The sequence below is a fragment of the Panthera pardus genome, unplaced genomic scaffold (genome assembly GCF_024362965.1).
Source record: "Panthera pardus isolate Hobbes unplaced genomic scaffold, ASM2436296v1 HiC_scaffold_7, whole genome shotgun sequence".
Classification (NCBI taxonomy): Eukaryota; Metazoa; Chordata; class Mammalia; order Carnivora; family Felidae; genus Panthera; species Panthera pardus.
The window spans coordinates 53,760,274-53,785,358 of NW_026527002.1; the positions used below are offsets into that span (position 1 = coordinate 53,760,274).

The following is a 25,085-nucleotide window of genomic DNA, read 5'->3' on the forward strand; positions in this document are numbered from 1 at the left end:
AAGATATCATTCAGAATGGCAGGAGAAACAGTTTTCCAGAGAAGCAAAAGGTGAAGGAATTCATCAGTCCTAGACTGGCCCTATAAGAAATGTCAAGGGACTTCTTTAAGCTGAACAAAAAGGATGCCAAATAGTAACAGAAAACCATATGGAAATATAAACCTCACTGGTAAAGGTAAATGCACAACAACTTTCAAAATCTAATGTGAAGATAGCAAGTTAATCACCTAGAAAGGTAGCATAAAAGTTAAATGACAAACGTTGCAAAAACGCAACTACAGTAATTTATTATGGGATACACAAGATAAAAAAATATAAATTGTGACATCAAAAACATAAAATGTTTCAGGGAGTAAAAATGTATAGCTTCAAAATGCATTCAGACTTAAACTGTTATCAACATAAAACAAACGGTTATAAATCTAAGCTTTTAAATATAAACCTCATTGGGGCACCTGGGTGTCTCAGTTGGTTAGGTGTCTGACTCTTGATTTTGGCTCAGGTCATGATCTCACAGTCATGGGACTGAGCCCCATGTCAGGCTCTGTGCTGAGCATACAGCCTCTCTTGGGATTCTCTCTCTGCCCCTCCCCTGCTCGTGCACATGCTCTCTCCCTCTCAAAATAAATAAACTGAAAAAAAAAAAAATGTAAACCTCATGATAACCATTAAGCAAAAACCTACAGTAGATACATAAAAGATAAAGGAGTTTAAGCATACCACTATAGAAAATCATCAAATCACAAAGGAAGACAGAGAAGGAATAGAAAAACTACAAAACAGCCAGAAAATTAAGTAGCAAAATGGCAATAAGTACACACCTATCGATAATTAATCTGAATGTAAATAGATTAAATTCTCAATATATAGAGTGACTGAAAGAAAAAAATAAGACCCATCTATATGCTGCCTAGAAGAGACTCCCTTCAGAAGTAGACACACAAAGTTGGAAGTGAAGAGACCGCAAAAGATATTCCATTCAGTGGAAACCAAAAGAAAGCTGGGGTAAGCTATACTTACATCAGACAACAGACTTGAAGACAAAGACTGTAATAAGAGGCAAATCATTAAATAATGATAAAAAGGTCACTCTAACAAGAGAATATAACATTTGTAAATATTTACGACACCAACACAGGAGCACCTAAATATATAAAGCAAATATACATATTTGCTTTACTGCAGGTAAACTGCAGGGATGAGGTTTACTTCAGGGCTGCAAGGAGGGCTTAATATCTGAAAATTAACGAGATATTCCACATTAACAAAATTAAGAATAAAAATTGTATGATCATGTCAATACATGCAGAAAAAGCATTTGACAAAATTCAACATTTACAAAAACTCTCAAAAAGTGGGTACAGAGGGAATATAACATAATAAAGGCCATATATGACAAGCCCACAGCTAATATCAAACTCAACAGTGAAAAGCTACAAGCTTTTCCTCTAAGATCATCAACAAGAAAAAGATGCCCACTCTTACCACTTTTATTCAACATAGTATTGGAAGTCCTAAGCAGGGCAATTAGGTAGGAAAAAGAAATAAAAAGGCATCCAAATCAGAAAGGAAGAAGTAAAACTGTCACTATTTGCAGATGATGTAACATTATATAGAAAACCCTAAAGACTCTACCAAAAAAATGATTAAAATTAATAAATTCAGTAAAGTTGCAGGATATAAAGGTAATACACAAAATGCTGTTGTGTTTCTATATATTAGTTACATACATACAGTATACATACATACTGCTAGAAAGAGAAATCAACAAAACAATCTCATTAACAATTTCATCAAAAAGAATAAAATAGGGATAAATTTAACCAAGAAGGTGAATAACTTCTAAACTGAAAACTGTTAAAACTCCAATGAAAGAAACTGAAGACAAAAATAAATGGGAAGATATTCCACATTTACTTATTGGAAAAAATTGTTAAAATGTCCATATTACCAAAGCAATCTACAGATTCAATAAAACTATCAAAATTCTAAATGGCACTTTTCCAAGAAACAGAACAAAATCCAAAAATTTGTGTGGAACCAGAAAATATCCCAAATAGCCAAAGCAATCTTAAAAAATGTTTCCTAAGTTCAAACTATACTACAAAGCTATAGTAATCAAAATATTATAGTACTGGTATAAAAATAGACACAGAGTCCTGGGGCACCTGGGTGGCTCAGACAGTTAAGCATATGACTTTTGATTTTGGCTCAGGTCATGATCTCATGGTTTGTGGGATTGAGCCCTGCATAGTACAGAGCCTGCTTCAGATTCTCTCTCTCCCTCTCTCTCTGCCCCTCCCCTGCTCATTCTCTCCCCCCCCCCAAAATAAGTAAATATTTAAAAAAGTAAAAAATAAGAAATAGACACAGAGTCCAAAGGAACAGAGAGCCCAGAAGTAAACCTATCCATACATGGTCAATTTATGATAAAGGAGCCAAGAATATACAATGGGGAAAGGACAGTCTTTTCAACAAATGGTTTTGGGAAAACTGGATAGCCACATGCAAAAAAAGAAAACTGGACCACTATCTTTACATCATACACAAAAACACACTCAAATGGATTAAAAAGTTGAACATAAGGCCTGAAATTCCTAGAACAAAACAGAGCCCGTGAGCTTCTTGACCTCAGTCTTGGCAATGATATTCTGGAGCAAAAGCAACAGAAGCAAAAGTAACAAGTGGGACTATTTCAAACTAAAAATCTTAACAGCAAAGGAAATGGTCAACAAAATGAAAACGCAACCTACTGAATGGGAAAAAAATATTTGTAAATTATATATCTGGATAAGGGCTTAACATCCAAAATTTATAAAGAACTCCTGTAACTAAATAGCAAAAAATAATGCAATTAAAAAAAATGATTAGAGAAACTAGACAGACCTTTTTCCAAAGAAGACCTAAATATGGTCAACTTGTACATATATGAAAAGGTGCTCAACAACAGTAAGCATCAAGAAACGTAAATCAGGGGTTCCTGGGTGGCTCAGCTGGTTAAGCGTACAACTCTTGATTTTGGGTCAGGTCATGATTTCATGGTCATGAGACCGAGCCCCATGTTGGGCTCCATGATGGGCACGAAACCTGCTTAAGATTCTCTCTCCCTTCCTCTATATCTTATATCTGATGGTGGCTGGGGGATGGATTAAGGGTGTCAAAGGTATAATCTTCCATTTATTATAAATAAGTATAGGGGATTATAATTTATAGCATGATGACTATTAGTTAATACTGTACTTAATATATGAAATTGTTAACAGAGTAGACCTTAAAAGTTCTCATTATATGAGAAAGAATTTATAGGTATGTATGGTGAGAAAATTTAACTAGACTTATTATGGTGGTCATCTTGCAATATATACAAACAGCAAATCATTGGTGTCATCTTGCAATATATACAAACAGCAAATCATTGGAGTTAAACCAGCAATTAACACTGAACTGTGACTAAACAGTTTGAGTATGTGCAAAATGCTGGAAATGTTTTATCAAACATTGTCTCTAAAAACTGTGGTACAATGAGGGATTATATGTACATTTCTTAACTTTCTGATGATAGAACCTACTTATAAGAGAAATCTATCATGCATGCTCTTTAGGAACACATTTTATGAAGAAGTAAGGTCACACAAGTCAGTCAGAAACACCAAAATAAATAAATGAAAAAATTCTTCACAAAAGAAATAGTCAAAGGTAATATCATGAAATAGTCAACAGTCAACAGCAAAAAAAACAGACTAAAAATCCTGTATCTTGCACACCAATTAGTAAAGATCAAGCATAAAAACGAAAGGACAGGTAAAGATGCAGTGAAATAGGTAATAACTGCAAACATTATTAATGAGAATATACAGTGGAAATTGACTTGTCAGAGTCTTAGTCCAGGACTCATTAATTTGACTTCTATAACTCTATTAGATAAAACCCCTGAATACAGAAATGGCTTTACATAAAGAAGGGATTCTTAAAAAATAGCACATAAATAATGCAATTGGAAAAAATTTACTGAAGATACATACTATAATCTCTAGGACAACCACTACATATACATACACACATGAACACCAACAATAACATTGTATAGTATTACCTAGCTGTTAAACCAGGTGAGAACATAAAGAAATATGTCATAATTTCAAATGAAAAAATGAGGTTATTATAAATTAGTTGTAACCACATATAAAAACCTAAATAGAAAAAAGCTTACCACAAGATATCAAATATGCAACAGTACCAAAATAAGGCAACAGTGTTTCATTAGGGATGGTGATATAAACTGCCACTTCATGAAGTAATGAGTTTTAGATGATAGCCACCCAACCCCAAACACCAAATATTATAAAACAGTCAACAGTAAAAAACAAACCAAAAACAAAAACAGACTAAAAATCCTGTATCTTGCACACCAATTCGTAAAGATCAAACAAAAAGTTCAAGGGTTTTCTTGTCATTTACTTTGCTGTTCAGCTTTGCAATCAAGCCAGGTTTGCAAATTATATGTGTGGCCAGTTAATTATTATCTCCTATAACTTGTACTTATTCATAAATTTTTAGAAATGTGATGATCAAAAACTTACCACATGAGTAGTTTTTAATGTAATGCCATCGAATCTGCATAAACTGGAGCTCTCTTCAAAGAAAATATCACATTCTTCTAACTCTTGAGCATTACAAGGAGGTTTTTCTTTATCTGGATTTGGATTCTTAGACCAGAAAACAAAATAAACAAACCATCAACAATAAGAGAATGGGTTTCTTCATACTTAAAATATCAAGATTACAACAGTAATTAAAAACTAAATTTCAGACCCATGACTGATAAATCCTAATCAACAAAACCCAGAAATGACAGAATGATGAAATCACCACAAAGACATTAAAACAGTTATTACAAAATCAAGGATGTACAGAAAAATACATATATGTTGAGAGAGGTATGGAAGATATAAAAAAAGAACCAAACTGAACTGTAAATATGAGAATATAATATCTGAAGTGGAAAGCAAAAAAAGATGGGACTGACAGCTAATTAGACACGGCAGAAGACCTGTGAGCTTGAAACACAGCAAGAGAGTCTATCTATCTAAAATGAAACACAGGACAAAAAATAAAAACACAACTGCAGTGACCTGTGGAACAAATATCAAATGGTCTAACACATGGGTAACTAGAAGAGGGCATGAAGAATGGAAAAAGAAAATTGAAGAAATGGTCATTAAATGATGAAAACTATAACTCTATAAATTGAAGAAGGTCAAAGAAACATCTAAAAAAACCCACTGCAAATCACATTATAATGAAATTGCTGCAAACTACTAATAAAGAGAATATCTTAAAAGTAGTGGGAAGAGGAAAAAACACATTATGAACAGAGGAACAAAGATACAAATGACAGCCAACTTCTCATCAGAAACTATGCAAGCCAGAAAACAATGGAGTATAACAGAAGTTCTGAAAGGGGGAAAAATCCTATCGACATTGACTTACATACTTACCAAAAATATTAAAAAAGGAAGACAACCTAAGTATTTTTACAGCAAACAAAAGCTGAGAAAATTTACTCAGTAAACCTACACTACAAGAAATGCTAAAGGACACTGTTCAGCCAGGAAAAAAATGACAACAGATGGAAATATGAATCAACACAAAGAAATGTAGAACAGAGGAAATGTGTAATATGTGGGCCAATGTAAGACCCCCCCCCATATTTTAATCTCTTTAAAAAAGAACTGACTGATTAAAGTTGAAATAATAACGTTATTGAGTTTATAACATGTAAAAATAAAATGTCTGATGAGAATAATAGAAAGGATGAAGAAATGGAAATCTATTGTGAAGCTCTTTAGTTACAGTGAAATGATGTAATAATTTTTGAAGAAAGATGGTGATGAGTTAAAGATGTACAGTGTAAACTCTAGAACAACCACTAAATACACACATACACACTAATACAAAAACAAAGGTGTAGCTAATAATAAGCCAAAAGTAGAGATAAATGTAAGGAACTTTTAATATGTTCCATTGCTTAAATGCAAGAAGCACTCTCTGGCCTTATATCCCTCACAGAGTCCAAGGATCACAATGCTGAAGTGATAAATTGCACATACACATGCATTATGAATTATGTATACACATGTATGTAACAGAACCATAATTCTACAACTGACCAAATGTCCACACACCTCGTTTGCCAAAATGCAGTCATGTTATTGAAAACTTGATGAAATGACCTGAGAAAATCTCTGAAACTAAATCTCTGGAGTTATAGAAGTGATAGAAGATGAACCTTGTCCGTGGCCACCTGGGATTTGGAGCCACCTAGTTTAGTCAGCCTAAGTATCAATGGAAACAAGTGTGGTTGCTATGATTGGCTGGGAAGGCAATATCAGCAATTAGCTGGGGCCATTTTTTCAGCGATTCAAAAATATATATATGTCCAGTAGCATAGAGAAAGCACCCTCTGCACTCCTCCCTCCTTTCCCTTTTCCATTAACTATATGTTAAAGATAAGAGGACAAAAATGAAAAGTTCAGGACTATCAGGGCGCCTGGATGGTTCAGTTAAGTATCCGACTTCAGCTCAGGTCATGATCTCACGGTTTCTGGGTTCAAGCCCTGTATTAGGCTCTGTGCTGACAGCTCAGAGCCTGGAGCCTGCTTCAGATTCTGTCTCTGTCTCTCTCTCCCCCTCCCCTGCTGTCTCTCAAAAATAAATAAAATGTTCAAAAAAAAAAAAAAGTTCAGTACTATCAAGGCAGCCAGAATTTAACAGGACAAGTTTACAGAGAAAGGGGAACAGCAGAGAAGAGAACCCAAGATTCTGCTACTTGTCTTTAGGCATTTACTGATTTTCAAGCTGTGCTGGAAAAGACAAGTGGAAAGAAGCAGGCAAGGGGCTCAAAAGCTGAGTGCTGATATTAATAAAGTACTTGGGAGACAAAAATTAGAGATCAGAGCCCACACCAGAGAAGCCCTGGTAAACATCCTAGACTTTCAGTTGAGATTCATGAAAAGTTCTGCCTTGGAAGAAAGAACAAACAAGGAATAAATATCAGCCACATAAAATACTGAAATACAGCACCAAATCAAATCAACCTTAATGGGATTAAGAAGACAGGCTGAAATTTTGGAGGAGGTAGGTCAAGTAGTGTTTGGAATAAAGTATATAGCATTAAATGCTTTCAACAGAAAAGTAGGTTAAAAAAAATCAATCATCTAAACTTTCACTTTTAAAAATAGAGCAAAATAAATCCAAAGTAAGCAAAAAGGAGAAAATAATCAATGTAATAACAAATGAAACTGGAAACTGAAAAAAAGCCAAAGGAAATAGATGCCCAGTATAATCCTGTATTTATTAAAGAAATTAAATTCATGGTTAAAAACTTCCAAAAAAGAAAACTCCAGTCCAGACAGTTTCACTGGAAAATTCTATATTTAAAGAAATAATGCCAACTCTACACAATCTCTCCCAGAAATAGAACAAGCAGGAAACACTTCCCTTTTCATTTGACATCAGCATTACCCAGATACCAAAACTGAATAACGACAGTAAAAAGAAAAAACAAAGACTACAGACCAATATTCCTCACAAATATAGATGCAAAACTCCTCAATAACATATTAGCAAACCCAAACTGGTAATACCTAAAAGGGATTATACATCATGACCAAGTAAGGTTTACACCACAAATGAAGTGTATTTGACAAAATTCTATATGGCCTTTCATGATTAAAAATTCAGTATAATAGAAGAAAATGTCCTCAACACGACAAAAATAATCCGTACTTAACAGTGAAATATTCATTTTTCCAAGCTTACAAATAAGGCAAGAATGTCTGCTTTCACTATTCACCATTTCTATTTTACAATGGATTAAAGGTTCTAACCAATGCAGAAAGATAACAAAAAGTATAAAGATTTGAAACACGCAAGACAGCCTTCAGCTGCAGATAACAAGATTCTATGTTTTTCCCAAATACACTGGTGTTCAGACATAAATAACTTACTCATATATACCAATATTCACTTGAAATAATCAAGTTTAAAAGGCAGTTAGCAGCAATAATCTACAATATCATAACAAACCCCACTACTGTAACTATATGATTATATCCCAGAGCCCTATCACAAAAAATACTTGCTGAATGAATGAACATAGGGCAATGCAGTCTGCATGGGCTTGTTTTAACACCAGGGCTAGATCAAAGTTTCACAGTCTTACAAATGCTTTCCAGTGATCCTGAAATTTTTTTTTTCAACATTTTTTACTTTTGAGAGAGTGCAAATGGCGGGGGGTGGGGGGGGGTGGGGGGGTGGGGGCTAAGGATCTGAAGCAGGCTCTGTGGTGACAGCAGTGAGCCTGATGTGGGGCTTGAACTCAAGAACCATAAGATCATGACCTGAGCCGAAGCAGAGCACTCAACTGACTGAGCCACCCAGGTGCCCCCTGAAATTTTTAACTATTGCTGGCAGACATGAAAGTTGGTTTCTCCATTTTGGCCATGTTTTCTTTTGACAGAGACATTTACTTTCAATATTCTAATTTCCTTTCTACTTTAGGATATAATTAACCCTATAGTATAAACTACCTCCTAACAGTTTTTTCCTCATCACTCTAACTCCAAATGGCAATAAGTCAGACATTGTACATGTGCTGATATAATTTTTGGTGAATAAACATATAACTGAAATTCTGGTATAATGTTTTATTCAATTAAAAAAATTTTTTTAATGTTTATTTTTGAGACAGAGAAAGAGCACGAGCAGGGGAGAGGAGGAGAGAGGAAGACACAGAATCTGAAGCAGGCTCCAGGCTCTGAGCTGTCAGCACAAAGCCCACACGGGGCTTGAACCCACGAACCATGAGATCATGACCTGAGCTGAAGTTGGACACTTAACCAACTGAGCCACCCAGGCACCCCTGCTTTATTCAAATTTTTAACATTATCTTAAAAGTTATCAGATTGGAACATTTTCAACAAAATGTCACAGTTGAATGAGTAGTGTATTATCACTGTAATCATTACAATGAATTATTTTGTCAATCATAATTAATTGTAGTATATATATACCCCTGTGATATCCTAAGATAACCTAGAAAATTTTACGATGACAAGAAGATTATTGGCATAGGTATACAGTAAAATCCTAATTTTGTCCCTGCCAATATCGGTCTGATTCTTCTAAAGGAGAATATATAATGTATCTATGTGTGTGTATACATATATATAAATATACACATGCACATCCACCTTATACAGCAATCCCACACACACAGATATGTATTCACATAGTGTAAGGAATGAATATTAGAATTTTAACCTACATTCAAACACCAGTCTGTGCCTCATCCGTGTCTCTAACATTAGTAAATGTAAAATAATGTTTGAAAAACATGGCACAACCCTCACATAACATACTTCCGGGCCTTTGGAAAGTCACCCTACTATTACAATTGCTTACCAGTTCTTCAGAGGTCAAATGCATCAAACGTTCAGCTATTGCAGCACACTGGGCTGAGTCTCTTATAAACTCTCCTTGTTTATCACCAACCACTAGCTCTGGCCATGTTAGTCCTTCATTCTTTTTAATCAAGAAAATCTCCAAGCTAGAAATTAAAAGAAGTTACTTGTAACATGCTTAATGTTACATTAACCAACTATACAAATTATATAACCAACACCAACCAGAAGAATCTTCCATTGAATCTACCCACCCTGGTGTCCAGAAGATACCAAAACTTGTGTTCATTTTGGTATTGCATTTGATAGAAAATCTATAATCCAAGGGTAATAATTTATACTTACTAAACAATCAAGAAAGTACCACTGGAAATGGTATGCCACATGACTTGATGAGAAGAGTGATTGGCAAGAGTAAGACCACCTAGAAAATACTGTTGTAGTCCAGGTATGCAGTGTATTACTGAACTTAAGAGACAGAAATGCAGGCACCAAGATTCTGAGATATTTTACTAGGGAATGGTGGTAACGAGGATGGTGGTTGGGGCGGGCACGTGAAATTAACTGACTATAACTAAAGGTACTTCTTTATGCATGAAGCCAATAATTAGCTTCATTTTCCTAAACTAGTAGCCATAATATATATTAATGTAAACATCAGGCAGGTTAGATCAGCACAAATATCAATTCTTAAAATACAGATTTTAATGAATTGAAAAGAAAGTAGAAATTAAATTTGGTAACATAAGAAAAAAGTTGTTAATGTGGTCTGTATCAAATGAAAATCTAATTCTGTACGTTTAAGCCACTGAACAAATTCCAAATACACTAAAAGGGGCCTATCACGGAACACTGAGATTAAGGTTTCATGTGGCAGGAAAGAGAATGAGAGCTGAGCCGGGGCAGACCGTGGACATAGGAGCACAGGGAGCTGCCCCACGTGCCTCTTGAATAGGAAGAGAAATTCAAGTAATAAGCTGCTTTAGGCGCAGCCGTTGCTAGAACACAGAGAAAAGTGGGGTGGTGGTAGCTGTCCCATAGGAAAGCAACCCTTCCCATGTGCCACCTTTGGTACACGTGTGCCATACTAACCCATGCCCTGGAACACAACTGCAAGGAAATAATTGCAAGGACACAATAATAACTATAATCATAATTATCAAATAGAACATGCAAACTTATCAATTATTTTTCAAGGCTGTTATTATCTTCACCTCATGAATTAATTACAGCACTTTTAACTTTTTCTGAAACTACTTATTTTGAGACGACACAAAACATCTTTTCTATGTAATGAGTTCCTATCATTAGCATTAAAAATTACCATCATAATCTATTCTCTAAAAGAGAGCTAATCTTGAAAAGGATGATGATGATGAAGATAATAATCGCGACAGCAACTCATACTTATCTAATGCTTCCCATATGCCAGGTGCTGTCTTAAGCACTTTACATGTTTTAACTCACTGATTGCTCACCACAACCAAATAAAGTAAGTACTATTTTCATCTTCATTTTACAAAGTAAGAAAAGAAAAGCACTTAGAGGTTAAGTAACTTGCCAAGGTCATGAGTTAGTAAAGCAGTGTGGCTCCAAGTCAATGCTCTTCACTACTGCACTATTCTGCCTCTCTGAATAAATACATGTAAATATTAAGGAAATTTTACCATGACCAGAATGTATAAATACTGTTTTAGTCAGCTGCTACCTAAAGAAGTTAAAAACAGTTCACACAATGTCAGTTATAGAGAATTTCTGAACCATCGTTAAGTTTGCACGCCTAATCAATGCAATCCTTTAAGCACAACTGCATTTCTACATTTTAAAATTAAGATCATGTCCTACCATCCAGCCAAAAAGAACATATAACCCCATACATTAATAACCTACAGACTAGTTAACAAATCCTTCCAAAGTGAGAAGGAACATTAACCATTTGAAAATGAGAAATATGAATAATTTAATCAAGCACAGAAAATCATGTTTTTAAACCAATGACCCCACCTACACATCACTGTAATTATCCTTTGTAATGTAAAATAGTAATCAAGTACCTCAAATTTAATGGGAAAACAACACAGGTTTATGCTCATGTATTAAATGCTGAAACTATTTGTGTGAGGTCCAGCTATTCTAAACCTTTGCTAAGTTGATGTTTGATGACCTACTTTAACAGTATGTTATAGCTGCTTTGCCAATTTAGAAATGCTACCCTCAATCTCTCTCATGCACATAAAATATGTTTAAGTAGAATATAAAATGTTTCTTAAAGAACCGTTCACATAACTAAGCTTTTAAAGTATATTAAAAAGTGTAAAGGGAATTAAGGGTACACTTATCATGATGAGCACTGAGTAAAGTATAAAGTTGTTGAATTATACTGAACACCTGGAACCGATATAACAGTGTATGTTAATTATACTTGAATAAAAAATAAAAATAGGGATGTCTGGGTAGTTCAGTTGAGCGTCTGACTCAAATTCAGCTCAGGTCATGGGATTAAGCCCCATATCAGGCTCTGCACTGAGCGTGGAGCCTGTGCGGGATTCTCCCCTTCTCTCAAAATAAAAAAAAAAAAAAAAAGTTTTTAAATAAAGAGTAATTTTATCAGATTCTGTTACGAACTCAGTGTGTTAGTATGCCAAAGTTCATGAAGAATGAACCAAAAACCATGTGTTTTACTGTGGTAACCTAGCTATAGTCAGATGGTGATTAGTAGACACATTAGATTCCAGGGTACTTCTCATCTGGGTGTCCTTTTCCACATCTTCTTTACCCAGGTAAATGGATAAACTGTTAACAAAATCAGGTATTTATTCAATTGGTATAACTGAGTATTGGTCAGGACTCTAGAAACCACTTTTATCACCTTGAAAGGTGAGATTGTCGAAAACTATCATGTCCATGAGATTAGACTTTAATCTAGCTCAGATCTTTCACTCTCCCTCTGAAACAGTAATACTTTCCTGAGAATTACAATAAAAATATTTTTGTAAACATTTGCAGGAGTGATTATGAAAAATGTGGAAGGACTGCAGTGATTATTTAAATATACCATGATTAAAACTGGTTAGCAAGAATTATTAGAACAGTTAAAAAAAAATCCATCCAAAAAGAGAGAAAGACAAAGCATCAGATTCATGGAAATCATTATTCTTTTTTTGTTGAATTCACTGAATATTGGATTCTTAGTTCAATAATTCTCAAAAAATTATAAACAACATCATTTACTCATGAATGTATTTATCTTACCACATTAAAAAAGAAAAGTCGCCAAATTTCCCCATCAATAAAACGAATTCAGGATATAAAAGCATATAGCTTCAAATTTTTTGAACTAGATACCTATTTCTCAGACTTCCAATATTTAGACTCAAATCAAAGACTCATATGGGTCCTATATTACAAATTGAAAATTATATTTAAAGTAAAAATAACTAATTTTAACCCACTTCTGACCAAATCTGACCATTTCTTTTTTTTTAATTTTTTTTTAAACGTTTATTTATTTTTGAGACAGAGACGGAGCATGAATGGGGGAGGTTCAGAGAGAGAGGGAGACACAGAATCTGAAACAGGCTCCAGGCTCTGAGCCATCAGCACAGAGCCTGACGGGGGGCTTGAACTCACGAACCGTGAGATCATGACCTGAGCCAAAGTCGGACGCTTAACCGACTGAGCCACCCAGGCGCCCCCAAATCTGACCATTTCTTAAATTAAGTGCCCAAAACCATCTATTAACCCATCACAGAATGTAATAATTACTAATAATCTATAATGAAAGATTTACAAAGGGGCAAAAAAGTAGGAGCAAAGGGTTATAGTTTTATAAGAAACTTAATCTTTACCTATTTTTCTGCATATTCCTTTCACTGAGGTTTTTACAGACTAAATTCAGATTTGAAGTATAGAATTCATGGAATTTCACAGATGCATATACCCTTATAACCCAAGGAAGCTATTCAATCATCCAGAAAGTTCCCTTGTGTCCCTTTTCTAGTCAGTCCCCCTACACCCTAGAGGTAACCACTGTCTTGATTTGTATCACCAGAGATGGTTTTGCCAGTTTGCCAACTCCATATGTTTGGACTCACACTGTATGCACATTTTTTGTCTCTGGCTTCTTTCACTCTGCATGTTTCTGAGATTCATTCATACTGCTGTGTTTATCACACCATTCTCTTGTATCGCAGAGTAGCATTCTATTGTGTACTACTGAGTACTAATATCTAGTAGAATTTCTGGGTTACTAAGTGGGTATATATATGCTTAGCCTAAGAAAATGCTAAACAGTTTGCCAAAGTGACTATCATTTTTCCCTCCCACCAGCAATGTACAAGAGGCTGGTGATCCACATTCTTATCAACATTTGATACCATAAGCTGTCTAGTTTTAGCCATGCACTGGTGTCTCATCTAGCTTTAATGTGCCTTTCCCTCTATTTTTTCATATGCTTAACTAGCTATTCAAATATCATCTATCATGATACATCAATTCAAATCATTCGACCATATTTAAAATTGGGTTATCTTTTAATTATAAATTTCTAACAAGGTTTCTTATATATGGAGAATGCAATTCCTTTGTTTTATATGCATAATGAAAATATTTTTTTCCCAGTCCATGGCCTGGTTCTGTTTTCTTAATGGTTTTTTTAGAAGAGAAGAAATTCTCAGTTTTGCTGTACTGAAAAGTTCTGTTTGGATAAGTTGACCATATCATCTATTTCTCTTGTGTCTTGCACACACAATTACAAAAAAATGTACATGGCTAACTTACATTAAAAAAATATTCTCTATAATTTTCAAAGAAATATTGACTCCACTTGTAGGAGTCCTCCATATATATTCCTGCACACATGAAATTCTTTTATATACACATGAAAGCTATTCACTGTAGCAAAACACTGCAGTCAAAATATCGAATAAAGGACCATTGTGGGTGACAAAGTAAAATATCATAAATAGCCATAAAGGAGAATAAAATAAATCATTATATATACATTATAGAAAGTTCTTCAAGATTTGCTATTGAAAGTCAACAAAAGCAAGCTGTAAAACTATGTATAGTTATGTTTTAAAACCTTTTTTGTTCAAAAAACAGACATATATCTGCTTGAATATGCATAAAATACCTGTAGAAGGAAAACTATGAACAGTGGTTATGGGCATGAGGGGAAGGATGGCTGGAGGGTCTGGGCTGGAGGGAGCCTTCACACTGTGTACCCTTTTATGTATATTAAAATTTAAAGAATGGGAATGTATTATCTAGTTGGCAAATTGAAGTCAATAAAAAGAGATTTTTCTCTTAAAAAAATTTTAGAGTATTAATTAAAACAAATAACCATTTTTATCCATTATTACTGTTACTACTGTCATTTTTCCAGAGCTGATAATAAAAACTCTACCATAGAATACAAACTATAACTTTACTAGCATTTTTAATCTTAATGATAATCATGTATTTTGATACAGTAATTCCATTTTTAATCTGTCTTAAGAAAGAATCAGCAATACAGACAGACCTATTGTAGTAGTAGTCAACTTTGGTGTAACCACTGTAGAAGGGATAAGAAAAAAAGAAAAAAAAATTTTTAAATATAAATACAACTCTATCTGTATACCTATTATCTTTAATCATCCATGTACTGCTGTCTTGATCAATAGATGAATAGAGATTTCCTTCCAAAAACCTCTGACCCTTCAGCACAATGTTGATGTGATCAGGCAAAAACTGTACTTGAATGTCCTCCTTAGAACTGCCTTCTGGAAGTTGTATTGTTACAGTCAAATCATCTTCAGTCTGTTGCCAGTAATACAGAGGTTCTATTGGGAAAAGAAAAATACATTATGTAATAAAAAAGTGGAGACCAGAACACACAAAATGAGACACTGGAGCACACAAAAGAACACCTATCTAAAGGAATCTTAGCATAATTTCTACTGATCTTCTTACAAAACAAAGTAACTATAAACAAACACACACAGATCTTTTGGGGGAATTTTCAGAGTTATAACAACTGCACTTGACATTTCCTCTTCCAGGCTTACCTAATGCTGCAAGACATAAGCACTCATAAAATACTAATGACAGCAATCCTTTACCCCCATTCATTCTCTCCCTGCCTCCCAGTTTTCCCTTTTCTTCCTCCTTTCTCTTCCCTTTACACACACAGCAGATTCCTACTTCAAAGGAGTAACAAATATGTCATAAACCACTGTCTGAAACTTTCACCATTGCTTTGATTTGCCCTAACAATGTAACTCTGTGATACAGAAGACAACTATTATTTGGTGAGATACATACCCACATAAAAATAAAAGATATATTTATAAATTCTACTCTGCAACTTTGTGCATGAAAGCAATTTCACAGGGAATTCAACGGCTGCCAGTGTATTTTGTCCAAGTTCCCAATAAAAGTATCCTCCCTTCACCTCCTTCTTGATCTCCTTGGCTTCTCTTAGAAAAAGCTTTAAACTCATCATGCTACAGGTTGAAATACCCATAGGATGAAATAAGAAAATAGGGCTTAAATGCAAAAAGAATAAATATTTGCTAAGAAATAAATAATTATTTGCTTAATGATATCCATAAACATTAATCTGTCCACACACTCATCAGAAAGAAATATAACATAGTGGTTAGTAACTAGTACTCCAGAGTTGACTAGTCCTAGGTCTTGAATCTTGGCTCAACCACTTATTAATCTTGGTATGCAACTTTATCTACTACCCTCTTTTTCCTAATCTGTAAAATAAAATAACAAAATATGACATTATCTCACAGAACTGTTAAAATTTAAATGAGTTAATGCATATAAAATATTTAATATCAATCCTGTTATTACATATATTATAAACTCTCAGTAAATTCGGGTTATTATTCTTTTCTGAGGGGGGTATCATTCTTTTTATTTTTGTGCTGTTTTGTGTAAAAATTTTGTAAGTACTAGCTATGCTCAAAGATATAATAGTAAGTGTGATGTATCTTCTTAAAGGGTCACTTCTATTTGATGTTAAATAAAATTTAACAAGCATGATACTATAGGAATAAGCATAAAAAAATGCATAAATTTTCAGGATAAAATTGTTACTTTGGATTAATTTCTAACTTGCATCATATTCCTTTAAGCAGGCTCTTAGATCTTCTCTGTTATCTCTTTAAAAGTACTTTTAGTATAAATTCACTGAGAAAGTTTGAACTACAGCTTAAAAGATTGATAACTATAAGCTCCTTAAGGCAAGTTACCTGTTTTACTCAATTTTCTGTCCACCACAAAAGTTAACGAGGCAGTTTATATGTAACAATGATTCAGTGGGCAACTTCTGACAGATATGGAAAGGGGAGGAGTCTGCAAAATCACATGAGCTTCTAGTAAAACTTAAAGTCCATGGAAATAGACTAAATGGAAAGCCAGAATTTTTTAAGCTTCTCTCCACTAAAAGTTATACGAACAACTAAATAATTTTTTCAATTGTTGGTTGCTAAGTGCCTATGTTTTGGAAATTGTTTTAAGTCTAAGAAAATGCTCTTACTTATATCATTATGACAACACCAAATTGGCAATAGACAATATCAGTCTTCTTGAGGTTTATAGAAAATGAAACCCATATATATTCTCAGATGATTACTTAAAAGAAAGCATGCTATAATTGACAAACTATCCATAATTTTTTAAAAATTACATTTCTCCTTTATAGGTAAAGTGTGTTTATTACAAGGTACACAGAAAAATACAGGGGATTTGAGGTTCACACTAAAAGGGAAGGAAAGACGTTAATGGATTCAGAAGGAAATCAAAATATAATGTGAGATGTCAACAAGAAAAACAACACCTGAACTGATAGTTATGATTTAAACAGATGTTGTATCCCTCCTACGCTACAATCTGTCTTGGAACCACATAGTTTCAGGTACTAGGCAGAATGTTTCCAGAGATTAGGGCATTCTTTCATTTCCTTTGCAATTGCTCACCAAGAGTTCTAAGGGGCATGTGGTCTAGAGATATGAATAGCTGTTTTGGCTAAGCTCTAGAAAAGTTTAACAGTATAATTAAGACAGAGTAGAACTTATTCAGAGAGGGATCTTAGAGATAATCTAACATTAAAATACATCACATGGGAAACCAAGTTGTTAAAAGGCTAAATAAAAGGCCATCAAAGCACAACTCTCTTATTCAAAGGTGCATATCATTTATGAACCTGTGGAAAATATTTTTAAAATATTTATTACATTAATGTTTTCAAATACTTTTCTTCTTTTTTTGTCTGTTTGTTTATTTATTTTTGAGAGAGAGACAGGCATGAGTGGGGGAGGGCAGAAAGAGAGGGAGACACAGTATCTGAAGCAGGCTCCAGGCTCTGAGCTGTCAGCACAGAGCCTGACATGGGGCTCGAACTCACGCGCCCTGACATCATGACCTGAGCCAAAGTCAGATGCCCAACCAACTGAGCCACCCAGGCATCCCTGTTTTCAAATACTTTTCAAAGAATTTTTTTCTTTAGAAAGTTCTAAATAAATATAGTGAAACTTATTTTTATTTTATATAATTAACAAAAAAGGGACATTCAAAGATTAATATGTATAATTGAAAATATTGCGAAAATCTCAAGTAAAATATACTATTCTCTGGTTGTAAACATCAGAATTATGAATAGAAATGATTACGGGGGATATTCTCTTGAATGTAAGAGTATTCTTCCTATGTAAATATAAATTTTAAAGACTTTGTTACTGTCTTCATTCTAAAACATTAACTTCATCCGTTTATTCATTTAATATTGGAAAAACTTAACAATTAGGCCCTCAAGAACTTTTTTTTAAAGCTTAGTACTAAAAATTCAGAACACGTACACTAGTATATACCTATAATCAACACAGTTTAGCTTATTTTAAAAGATTAATATATTCAATACTAATATGCTAGCTTCACAAACACCAATAACAAACAGACATTATTTATTCATTTAATAAGTATTTACTAAACATCTCATAAAGCCATAATTTTTTAAAAACATTTTTGGTAATTATGAAATTACTGATTAAAACAATTCACACTATTTAGGTAGCACATTTTACAAAAGACAATTCTGGGAAATACAAAGGAAAATTAAGCCTCTATCTAGTCCTGGTAGAACCCATAACCTAACCAGTAAGACAAACCAGACATAAATGTACATAAACACACATGAGCTCTATGAAGATGAACACTAAAATTACCTTTGATTTTCTCAGACAAGTTCTCATTCTTATTTTCTTCAAGATCTTGACAAACATGTACAAATGTGAAGGACTTGTAGGAGACAATCATCAGACCTTTCCCATCAGGCTCAATAGCGGCATAATGCGGCACTGACTTTCCACGGAGAGTATCACGCTTAATGATTTCATATTTTTTATTGTCTGTAAAAAAAGAAAGTATTTTAGAACAAAAAATTATAAATAAAACACTATATTATAAAATATCCTGAAAATATTTGTATATTAATTTTAATTAAAATTAAGTATTTTTTTTAACATTTATTTATTTTTGAGAGAGAAAGAGAGCACAAGCACGGGAGGGGCAGAGGGCAAAGGAGACAGAATCCCAAGCAGGCTCCAGGCTCTAAGATGTCAGCACAGAACCCAGTGCAGGTGGGGCTTGAATTCAGGGACAGGAAGATCATGACCTGAGCCGAAGCTGGACGTTTAACCGAGCGACCCAGGCGCCCCTAAAATTAAGTATTTTAAGTGTACTATTAAAAGGCATGCTATCAAGAGTCTTTTCATAGGGCTAAAAAAGTTTATAACCTAATTTTCTATAAATTCACCCCTACTTTAAAATACCAGCTCTGATGAAATTTGCTCTAGATTGTGCTTTCCAATGTGGTAGCTACTGGCCATGGTGGCTATTTAACGAAAATTAAGTAAAATTTAAAATTCAATTCCTCAGTCACATTAGTCACATTTCAAATGTTCTACAGCCACACATGGGTAGCTGCTACTGTATTAAATGGCACACACATAAAACATGTCCATTTTGCAGAAATTTCCATTGGATACCAGTGCTGTAGACTTTAAAGTGACTGACTTACCTAAATATCAGCTTCTGAATGATCTACCTTTTCCTTTACTACAGCCTTTCTACTTCCCCAGCAGGTACATGATAGGCATCTGCTCAAAAGAGCCACAAACGAAGGATAAAGTAAAGGTATGGTGTGGACTATTTTTCTGCTCATTCTAGCTACTTAAGGGGGTTTCCTTAAAATGAAACGTTTATGGTAGAAATGATTCAGACCTGTATGCCTAATGAATCAAGCATAAATGATACTTAATTTTTTTTAATTTTTTTAAATATTTATTTATTATTGAGAGACAGAGCATGAGCATGGGAGGGGCAGAGAGAAGGGGAGACACAGAATCTGAAGCAGGCTCCAGGCTCTGAGCTGTCAGCACAGAGCACGACACGGGGCTCAAACTCACAAACCACGAGATCATGACCTGAGCCAAAGTCGGACGCTTAACCAACTGAGCCACCCAGGTGCCCCAATACTTAATTTTTTAAAAAATGTTTATTTACTTAGAGAGAAAGCATGCATGTATACTCATGGGGAGGGGCAGAGAGAGAGAGGGAGAAAGAATCTCAAGCAGGCTCCCCGCTGACAGCACAGAGACCAATGCAGGGCTCAAACTCATTAACTGTGATATCGTGACCTGAGCTGAAATCAAGAGTAGGACAGTTAACCAACTGAGCCACCCAGGTGCCCCAATACTTGATTTTAAGATATAAAATTTAAGATATGAGATATAAAGAAAAGATATAAAATTAACTGTATCATGAAAATTACTGGTAAAATAACTGAATTTATTCTTGAAAACAGGTTTGGTTTTGTGTGTGCCCTTACCTTTACTTACACTGTTACTCTATTAGAGTGAGCTGTACTACTTTAACAAGCTTCACAATAAGTAGTCAAAAACTGTAACCCAATGTCACGTGTTATACATAATGATACAATCTGTTTTAAATATATGTCCTTGTTTTCCTCTAAATCTTCACCTACATTCACCTTCATTTCACACATATTTAAGAAAAGACTTGTAAATTTACGAATGAACTAAAAACTCCTATGCTTCCTGCACAGGTACGTGTAAGGGAAAGAGTCCTACTGGACTCCAAACACCCAGACTTAGATACTACATGGTTTACAGGGTGGCTTTTCCCAACATGTGTGCAACAGAAAATAACATGTGGATTTCAAGTGAACTCCATGGTTAAATGAGCTGGGAAATGCTTGCTCTAATTGTCTTTTTTTTTTTTTTTTACTCAACATTTTTAGAATCTTCAACATGTTTAATGTGAAATAGGGCTATTATATGCCCATATTTTCAATTTAACTACAAAACATTGTTTATCAAATGTTCCCCTCAACACAGTTTAGAAAAGCACTGCTGTTATATTCATTGAAAAAGAAAAAGGAAAAGAATAACAACTATATAAATAATACTTAAGGGGGTGAAAAGAATGAAACCTTAAGAAATGATATGAGAGATGCTGGGTGGCTCAACTGGTTAAGCGTCTGCCTTTGGTTCAGGTCATGATCTCATGGTTCAGTTTGAGCCCACATCAGGCTCTCTGCTGTCAGCACCCAACCTGCTTCGATCCTTTGTCTCCCTCTCTCTCTCCCCCTCAAAGTTTCTCTCACTCTCTCAAAAACAAACATTAAAAAAAAAAAACAAAAAAAAAAAACACACAGATCCCCCATGCAGCCAAAAATCTGCATATAACTTTTGACTCCCCAAAAACTTAACTACTAATAGCCTACTGTTGATTGGAAGATCTACTGATAACAAAAACAGTCAGTTAACATATACTTTGTATATATATTATACACTGTATTTTTAAAAATAAAGTAAGCTAGAATAAAGAAAGGGTTATTCAAGAACTCATACGGAAGAGAAAATACATTTACAGTAATGTCCTGTATCAAAAAATATCCATGTATACATGGACCTGAACTCTACAGTTTAAACTACACAATTTAAACCTATTGTTCAAGGGTCAACTGTAATTTAAGGCCCGTAAGTTATGTAAGTTAATAAAAACTTAGAAAAAGGGCAGAGAGTCATGGAAACAAGCTCCCTTAGTTTTCAACAATAGTAAGAACTAAGCACTGGTGAAGAACAAGGCCACACCATTAAAGGAATCTTAATTAATACAGTGAAAAATAATTTCTAATGTCCAAGTTAGAAGTCTGATAGTTAAACAGCCCAAGAGTCAAGACTTTTCTACAATTTATAATTTACATTTAATTATATATATAATCCTTGTATGTGATACATATACACATTAGAATATATGTGTACAGTCTTGCATATACTGAAATTATACACTTTAAATTCTTTCAAAATTACGTAAGAATGTCTCCTTTTATACAAAAAGGCATAACTGACTGTGGAAGTTATTGTTTCTTTTCTTTTTTTTTTTTAACATTTATTCATTTCTGAAAGGCAGAGAGACAGAGCGCGAATGGGGGGAGGGGCAGAGAGAGAGGGAGACACAGAATCGGAAGAAGGCTCCAGGCTCCGAGCTGTCAGCACAGAGCCCGACGCGGGGCTCGAACTCACGGACCGCGAGATCACGACCTGAGCCGAAGTCGGCCGCTTAACTGACTGAGCCACCCAGGCACCCCGCAAGTTATTGTTTCTATAACAATATATACCTGAGGAGAAATTATCTATAGGAATTCATCCCACTAGATGTGGGGTATTAGAATCACAGCAACAACAGCATTTACAGGAACAGCTTTGCATTTCAAAATCTACTAAATGGCACCAACCCCTGTGGATTCACATCGTAGTTACATTTTACCTTTATTTTTCTTACTGATAGTGACCCACTCCAAAGAAACGTAGAATCCACTTCCTTTCATATCCAATTCTTCTTTCTCTATTCGAAGAAGTAAGGTAGTTATTGAATGTTCTTCAGCGTTCATCAATGAGATACTGTGAATTATGATAAAAGGATTCCCAAGCTCTTCATTAAACATAATCTAAAATAAAAAAAGATTACACACACACACACATAAATGTACATATTACAAACACAGCACAGCGGGAATGCACAAAATTCTGACAATATAACAACTAATTGGATGCTATTTATTACAAGGAGTAGAAAAATGCGAAAAGCCTTTAAATAAAGGTTGCAAGTTCAACTAATATTCTTTGAAAAAGAACTTCTGAAAGACACCTATTTATTTCACAGAGAAAACTGGCCAGTACTCTTGGCTTAAAAACAAGGTAAACAATAAGGCATCCAAACAGCATCAAAAGGAGAAAGAGAACTAGAAGTGACCTCCTAGAAAAGAATTACCAAGTTACAGTGCTCTACAGAAGAGAAGCAGGTCTCCCTCGTCTCTTCTCCTATCTCATATATGATTTATTTTTCCTTTGTTCCTCTTACTTTCTGAATATTGTGCATACTGGTGCACAGGTGTGCGCATGTGCGTGTGTATGTTTTTTTCCTATTGTTTTTGTTTTGGTTTGTTCCTGTTTGTTCCTGGAAGTCTGCAAAGGTCAGAGGCAAAGGAATTGGAGAACATATCACTAAAACTCTTATTTCTCTAAAACAAAAGATCCCATTTACATTTAAAAGTTATAATAAAAAACTTATAATTCAACAAACTCTATTTAAATAAAGTTTCTTTTTAAAGAGCAAGTTTAGGCATCATAGAGACATAAAATCTTAAATTCTTTTTTATATCACAACACATAATCTAAAAGACTACTGTATTTTATTTAAGAGTAAATAACAAATCAAAGATATTTTAAGACTGTCGGCTAAGCAAGATTTTCAAATAAATGAGTTGAAGGAAAACATCCAAATGACAAAAATTAGTTTAAAAAAAAAAAACTTTTTCTGGGGGGGGGAAATCCTTTTATCTAGAATCTCTTACTATCTGTTCCTAGTTGAAAGCCTTATAAAGAAAAGTGTGCTTTAATGTCAATTTCCCTAAATGTTTGAGCACCTCTTCTCAAATTATCCAAATAGTAGACCTTTGGAATCCATTCTACAGTCTTCCATAAACAGAAAACAGCAGTAACAACCAAAAATACCTCACATACTCAAAACTGAGATGATAAAGATAGGTTTCAGTTGGTTGACATTGGGAGACAAAAAGGAGGAAGGAAAAATGGTTGAGTTTTGTCAGGTACAAATAGCTAGTTTATTGCTTCCTCCTCTTCTCTATCTCTCATGTGAGTGAAAGGGGTGGAATGAGACCGCGGAGTCGATGTCTAAACTTTTATAAATGGTTAGGCTGAAGGCTCCTGTCTCCTTAACGAGCCTAGCAACTCAAACGTGGTACTGCTGATACACAGCAACCCATCATACTAGAGGTAACACATCTGTAAAGCAGGCAGTCTTCCTATCTCCCTTTGTTTCTCTTCCTACACTTCAGTCATCACTGCCCTTCCTTGGCCCCCGTATGCTCTACTGTGCCCCCTAACCACTCGCACCTTTAGCCTCCTCTGTTACACTAATTTCCCCAAAGTCTCAAAACTCTCCTAAGTTGCTTCTCTTAAAGTGACCAGTACTCCACAGTATCCCTCCCACCTCAGTGAAAGCCCAAGTCCAAACCCTATCCCATTCCCCCTCTTCCCAGACCCCAGTTAAAACTATTACTCACTGCAAACATCTCAGAGTGTGCTTATTTCATTACACCAGCGTATACTAAAGAGGGCATGAAGTAGATTTAAATTTATGATTTAAAAAATATTACTAAAAACTAATATGCACCATGGGGATGTACACAGCAGAAACCAAATAAATTATAAACCCATATGAATTTCCTTCTGGCAGAGTATGTGGTGCTATTTTTAAGCTGAAGGTGAGTTCGGTCAGTGTGTCTCTTCCTGATCAAAACCAACTGAATCCACAGCTTGATAATAATAAGTTCTCATTCATATCTCTCCTGCCCATCACTTTCCTTCCAAGTGTTTCAGGTAGCTATGCTATATACCACACTGCCTCAGTAGAAAGAAAGAAAAAAAGAAAGAAAGAAAAAGAAAGAAAGAAAGAAAGAAAGAAAGAAAGAAAGAAAGAAAGAAAGAAAGAAAAGAAGGAAAAAGGAAGGAAGGAAGGAGAAAAAAAGAAAAAAAAAATTATCACTGGAGGCCAAAGCAGAAAATGTCACAATGTCCAATTAATATCTGAATCTGCCACTACAAAGGCCTGCAAAGGTCCCCTCTAAACAGGGTATCGTTGTTCTGGTTATTTATCATGTTTTTTGTTTAGTTTTTTGAATTACTACAATTTGGTAGTATACCATTTAATATAACTTAGGAAGGTAAGCCATTTGGTTCTAAGGCCTTCTTGGTTTTTCTCAAATAATTAAAGCCTGATCTTTGTAGGTATCTGATCTGATAAAAATCTTTTATAAGATATAAATATATTTATTAAGTTCATGTTTGTTTACCTGGAACTAAAGGCCAGCTGCTGAGATTTAGAAAGAAGTATCACAATATACTTATTAGTATAACTCTGTGTCATTCTTTCCCACCTTCAAAAACTGTGGCTCTGGAGAAATTAATTCCTTACTTACTAAAATCCTAATTTGCCCCTTAGATTTAAAAATGTTAC

General features: G+C 34.5%; 1 protein-coding gene across 1 annotated transcript in view; it reads right to left on the reverse strand.

Annotated features, from left to right (window-relative positions):
* NUDCD1 (NudC domain containing 1) overlaps positions 1–25,085 on the reverse strand; it is a 75,345-nt gene that overhangs the window by 21,847 nt on the left and 28,413 nt on the right. Inside the window, exons 4-8 of the mRNA XM_019467848.2 lie at positions 22,314–22,494; positions 18,686–18,868; positions 15,088–15,289; positions 9,466–9,610; positions 4,581–4,706 (exon numbers count right to left, since the gene is read on the reverse strand). Coding sequence (XP_019323393.1) covers positions 4,581–4,706; positions 9,466–9,610; positions 15,088–15,289; positions 18,686–18,868; positions 22,314–22,494 — 837 coding nt within the window. The remainder of the gene's footprint in view (positions 1–4,580; positions 4,707–9,465; positions 9,611–15,087; positions 15,290–18,685; positions 18,869–22,313; positions 22,495–25,085) is intronic.